Source organism: Chinchilla lanigera, unplaced genomic scaffold (genome assembly GCF_000276665.1).
Source record: "Chinchilla lanigera isolate Chin_1 unplaced genomic scaffold, ChiLan1.0 scaffold00067, whole genome shotgun sequence".
NCBI classification, from domain to species: Eukaryota; Metazoa; Chordata; class Mammalia; order Rodentia; family Chinchillidae; genus Chinchilla; species Chinchilla lanigera.
In genome coordinates this window covers 12,555,203-12,560,992 of record NW_004955468.1, presented here as the reverse complement: position 1 = coordinate 12,560,992, position 5,790 = coordinate 12,555,203, and the positions used below count along the sequence as shown (strand labels likewise).

General features: G+C 40.4%; 1 protein-coding gene across 5 annotated transcripts in view; it reads left to right on the top strand.

Moving 5' to 3' along the window:
- Positions 1-1,133: 1,133 nt before the first annotated feature.
- Cd244 (CD244 molecule, natural killer cell receptor 2B4) overlaps positions 1,134-5,790 on the top strand; it is a 26,923-nt gene continuing 22,266 nt past the window's right edge. For 2 of the 5 annotated variants that reach the window (XR_001236927.1, XM_013522491.1), the window contains exon 1: positions 2,503-2,786. Coding sequence is in view for 4 of the 5 variants with exons in the window: in XM_013522491.1 (XP_013377945.1) it covers positions 2,720-2,786 (67 nt within the window). In the remaining variant the exon portion in view is untranslated. Of the gene's footprint in view, positions 1,240-1,610; positions 1,753-2,501; positions 2,787-5,790 lie in introns of those variants that run through there. The other 3 variants (XM_005400219.2, XM_005400218.2, XM_013522492.1) reach the window with 3 other exon arrangements.

Here is a 5,790-nt window from a genome sequence, read left to right as displayed (position 1 = left end):
TATTAGGTAGTAGAGAGAGATATTTTCAGAGGAGAAGATGAACAAGAGGTGGAGGGAAGGGGAAAGGAAGGAAAGGAAAAGGATTAAAAAACAGTTGAAGAAAAAAATGGAAATAGAGTTTTTGCAAATGGAGAGGGGAAGAGGAGTTGGAAGGGGGAAAGGTACAAAAAAAAAAAAAACCAAACAAACAATTAAGAGGTGTTATGCACTCCCCACAATAAATGTAATCATTATGTACTGCAAATATGTACTACAAAAGATAAATAAATAAATGAATAAATAAAGAGGTGGTTTAAATAAAATAAAAGTAGAAAGAAGACTATTAGAGAAGAGGAAGTAGTTGAGGAGAGGAAGAAGGAAGGAGAAGGTTTGGTTAGGAAGAGCAGTAGGGGAAGGATGAGATCAAATATGCTATATGCATGCATGAAAATGTCTCAGACACAGTACTATGTATAGTTAATATATATTAATACAAATAATGTATAAGCAACTATGAAGAATCAGGCCCTGGGTCAGGCACTAGAAGCACTAAGCTAAGGGGAGCATATATTTTATATTGAAGATATGAAGGCTGGACAAGGCTGAGTTTAGAAAAAAATAACAGTTATGTGGTAAAGCTTGTTAAGAACCACAAGATGGACAGATAGATAGGAAGTGGTACAGTTGTCAGTTCAGTTCCCAGGGGATGGGTAGGTCATCTACATGCTTGGAGAAGAGGCTGGAGTTGGTGTTGAAGTCAGGATTGGTGAAGCAGATTCATGTTGTTCATTAATTGATTTTCAACATTTGGACCTTTGGAACATGTAATTCATGTTGTTCATTAATTGTTTTTCAACATTTGGACCTTTGGAAGTCCTCCATCTGTCTTATGAGGAAATTTACCCATGTTATATTATGTCTTGAGCATCACTTCTCAAAGTCAAGGGAATTATCAGATCAACTGTGGAAAATCCCAAAAGTTAAAATCTGCCCCATAGGAGGAGATAAAGTAGAAAAGAGATGGTAACCATTAGATTAACTGGATGAAGCTATGGGGGTCTGTGTGAAACAAACAAAACCTTACCTTGGTCTGTTTGGGCTGCTCTAACAAAATAACATACATAACAATATAAATTTATTTCTCGTAGATCTGAAGTCTGGGAGGTCCAAGATCAAGATGGTAGCATGGTTGAGTCCTGGTGTGGCCTCTCTTAGATGCAGACTGCTGACTTTTTGCTGTGCCTTCCCATGGCAGAAGAGGTGAGCAAGCAAGCTCCCTGAGACTTTTTTTTTTTTTTTAATAAAGGGCATTAGTTCCATTCAAAAGAGCTCTACTCTTATGACCTAAGTATCCCCTCAAAGACCCTACTTCTCAGTACTTTAATACTATCACATTGGTGCTTAGATTTCAAGATAAGAATGTTAGGGGTACACAGACTTTTAGACGACTGTGCCAATTTTATAGGTATAATCTCAGGAATAGTCATTAATTTGGTACTGATAACTATCTCACCAATAAGGGGAACCAATACTGTTGATTCTGAAGATTCGTAAAGTAACTTGCCCAGCATTGCACAAGTTGTAAGTTGCTGAACTAAAGCTCAAATTCAAATCTTTGACTTCATATTTAGGGGTCTGTTCAGAACACCTCTGATGCTGGCACTGACAGCCAAGTTTCTCTGTCTGCTTCATTCATACCCAGCTTCAGACCAGGTGGCTGACACTGGATCAAAAGGGGGCAAAGCATAAGTGTGGACTTAGAAGGAATTTAAGGTATGTATTGTTCACGAGAAAACAGAAGTAAAAGGAACAAACCCTGCGGTATGGCCTTGATGTAAAGGATTCTGGGACAGGTCGGATGCCACTGACTCCATCTGTCCAAAGAAGGCCAAAGAGGTCCTAGGCCACCTGGTCTTTCTGGAAGGTGGAATCCAAGTGTGAATGGGGGCTGGCAGAAAAAAAATGAGTTCATTTTCTTTCTGGGAGATGGCAAGAGAAGGGAGAACTATTACAAGCAGTAGAAAAGTCAAAGGAAGGAAGTATAAAAGTACTGATAGGAACTTGGAACAAAAGCAAACCATTATAGAAAAAATATAAGTTGCAAGCAATTGAACTTTGGTATGAACTTGTGTAGACTCCTCAGGCCTTATAGATTTTTTCCAGCACCCCTAAACCATAGGTCTCTTTCTACATCTCCCCACTTACTCCTTTTCTCCTTCAACGTTAGCACTCATTTTTCCAGGATTCTGCTTCTCAACTCACATCTGCCCCAAACCCTCTCTGCTCCACTTCGTAAGGTCTGTTGGATGGAGACAGTCTGGGATAACGGTTGTTGGGTATCCAGGCAGGTATTTTCATGGTGCCCATAGGATAGAGGGCATTGGAATTTTTATTATGCATCTGCCCTTTGAATGTAGCAGCTGGGCTGTGGTAGAGCAAGGCAAAGGATTTTAAAGTGGGCTTGGTGAGTCACTGTGAACTCTAAGCACTCACCCTCTTGAGGCAAACTTCACTAGCTTAGTGTGTGGGAACTCTCTGGCCAAGTTCAGGGACTGTGGCTTTCTCAGTGGCCTTGTCAGCTCAAGGCAGAAGTGAACAGCCATGAATTGAGGAAACTGTGGCTGGACAGGCAGTGCGATAGTTCTGCTCCCTATCACTGTCCTGCCAGATTTGCAACTGCCGAGCCCATGCACAGCTGAAAGTCTAACAGGGGGAGAGGTCCACCTGACCCCTCTATCGTATGACAATGTTGTGGCAAGCTGTCACCCTCACACTCCTTCTGCTCCTCAAGGGATATCAGGGCCAAGGTAAGGAGCCCAGCCTGGTGTGGGGTGGGAGCTGGCATGGATTTGGGAATGTATCCTTTTGAGAGATCAGAATCCCGAGCCTCTGTGCTACTGACACTGTCCCTAAGAACTTAGTGAGCCAGAGGTGAGATGAAGGGGAGGTGGTTTGGGTCGTGCAGGTCATGTAGGCTATTGTAAAATGCATGGCTTTTCCTCTGAGTGAAATGAGACGCTCTTTGAAGATTTCTGCAAAACCTGAGAGTGATACGTGCCTTGGGTTTTGCAGTCACCATTTTCCCTCCCTGTCTCCTGCTTCCTTGCTCCTTCACGATCTCATTTTGCTCAACCTTCTCAGTGATGCCCCCCGCCGACTGAAAATGTCAACTTGCCAAGCAGAAATCCCTTGTTTCCTGCACTGCTTATTTTTTTTCTCCATAACACTCATCACCATTTTACATATGATATCTTTTACTTATTTTCTGTCTCTCTCAATCTCCTCTTCAGCCTATAAGAATGTAAAATCCTTGAGACCAAAGTTTTTGTCTGCTTTGTACACAGTTGTATCCTCAGCATCTAGAAGGAAATCTGGTACAAGCAGACCTTCAATGAATATTTCTTTCCTCCGTAACATCCTCCTTTTTTTTTTTTTTTTTTTTTTTTTTTAGTTTTTCTCTGGTACCGGGAACCAAACTCCCAACCTTGCGCTTGCCAGGCAGGCGCTTTGCCGCTGAGCTAAATCCCCAGCCCCAACATCCTCCTTTCTATTCCCACGCCCTCCTCGAGTGTGTTTTGAGCAGCTTTGTCCCAGGTACTGTGTTAGGCATTGAGGATTCTGCGGAGGATAAGTGCACAGCCCCTTTGTTCATGGAGCCTACACTACATCATCTGAGGGGAAATGAAATCATATGATTAGTGCACAGCACTATGCCTAAGATGGTAGGTGACCAAACCACGGTATTAAGAGAATAAATGAATTATTTTCAGGCATCTTAGAGGAAGACTGGGATGACCTTCAAACTACAGCCCACAGGTTGAGACTTAGACCCTAAAGTTCATTTTGAGTCCTACCTGTAGGATTTGGTTATCCATTCTGAGGAAACCCCAGAGGACAAGGACTTTGGGCTTGGGGTGAGATATGTTGGACAAAAGTAGAGCAGGGGCAGTCAGCTGTCGGGGTTGCCAGCTACTTACCTAGATTGTGTAAACTTTCACTTCTCAGGGAGTGGTTTCCTATTGCGACTGCTCTGGCTGAGGTCCCACTTGATTCTAGGAAGTTGAAATCATTTTTAGTCATTTCTTTCTCAGTGTTACTGTTCTGAGCGTGCATGGTGAAATAGCTGGGCAGGGGGGAAAGACAGCGGCAGAACCATTCTGAAGGGAATTCGGCTGCATAGAAATCACTCTAGGGATAGCCTGACCATTGCCTTTTTAAATGAACCCTTTTTATTAAAGTGTGACACAGTCCAGAAAAATGCACAAAATTATAAATATACATCTCAGTGACCTATTGCTCAATGAAAATACTATATCTTCTCTTTTTTTTTTTTTTTTTTTCCGGTACCGGGAACCGAACTCATGACCTTGTGCTTATCAGGCCGGCGCTTTGCCACTAAGCTAAATCCCCAACCCCAAAATACTCTCTCTTCCTTCCCATTTGTTACCTGCTTCCTCTTCCACAAAGATAATCATTCATTTTTTGAATACAGTATCATATATTTTTTTGTTGTTTGACATTTATACTGATGAAAGTCTTTATCATAAATAATGTGATAATATTATTTCTAATTGTTACCAAAACTAGATTATTAAATGCTTTTTCATCTTTTATAGCTGTCTTTTTTGACTGTTAACATCATAGGTTAGCTTTTTGTGGACATAAATGGAATCATATGTAGGGTCTGACTCCTTGTGATCAATATCTTCCGAAGTTTATGTATGTTATTACTTATAACTGGTCAGGGCTGTGCAGTATTTTACTGTGCAACTATACCATAGTTCATTTATTCATTCTAGTATTGATGAACATTTGGGTTGTTAAAAAAATTATTTGTGATTATAATAATGCTGCTGGGAGGCTTTTGTACAGGTTTGTCTGTTCGGTATATTTCCTGGGAAGATGCACGGAGAATTTGTATATGACGGTAGCTGATGCTGTCAAACCATTTCCCAAAGTTGTTGAATCAAGCAGTGCATAGGAGTTCCATGTTACTTTAGGGCCACTGGATTTGTGTTTGAGGGTCTGCAAATGGGAAATGAAGTTGCAGGATTGTAGAGCCCATAAGAAGGGAGGCCAAAGCTGAAGGGAACACATCTCCATGGCTTCTTTGGTATTTTGCATGAAATTTCTACATTAGAATCACTTCTGGGACTTAAATAAAAGGAATTCCTGCATAAATTATTCAAATAGATTCATTAAACTTTTTAGTAGGTTCTAAGAACTAGCTTTTGTAGAGAAACTGAGATGAAGGAGGTGGTGATTCTATCTGTAAGTATCCTTCAGCTGGGGGTGAAAGTGCATGCCTGCAATCCCAGCACTCTGTGAAGCTAAGGCAGGAGGATTGCAAGTTTGAGCCTGACCTGGGCATTTAGCAATTTAGGGAGACCCTGTCTTGAAAGATAAAAAGGGCTGGAGATAGATAATTCAATCCTTATTTCCTCCTCTCCCACTAAAAACAATCTTTCATTTAAACCTAAATTTATTACTTTTATTATCTTTTTAAAATGTTCTTTGTATTATATCGGTCCTTTTTGATATTTTTTTATTTTAAACATTAAAAAACTAATAAAGCAACAACAATGAAGACAAAATCAAAACAACACAAAAACAACAAAAACGATACATGACTTCAAAACAAAATGGTAGGAATTAACAATGGTTGCTATATTACATACTGTTATCTTCAACGAAGTTGCTCAGTCCACCAGAGGTAAGACTGTAAGACTGATTAAACGATCAAGACAGTCACAAAAATACTTCAAAGAGTCAACAACTGGGATTTCATCTTACTGAAAACTTTCTGTACAT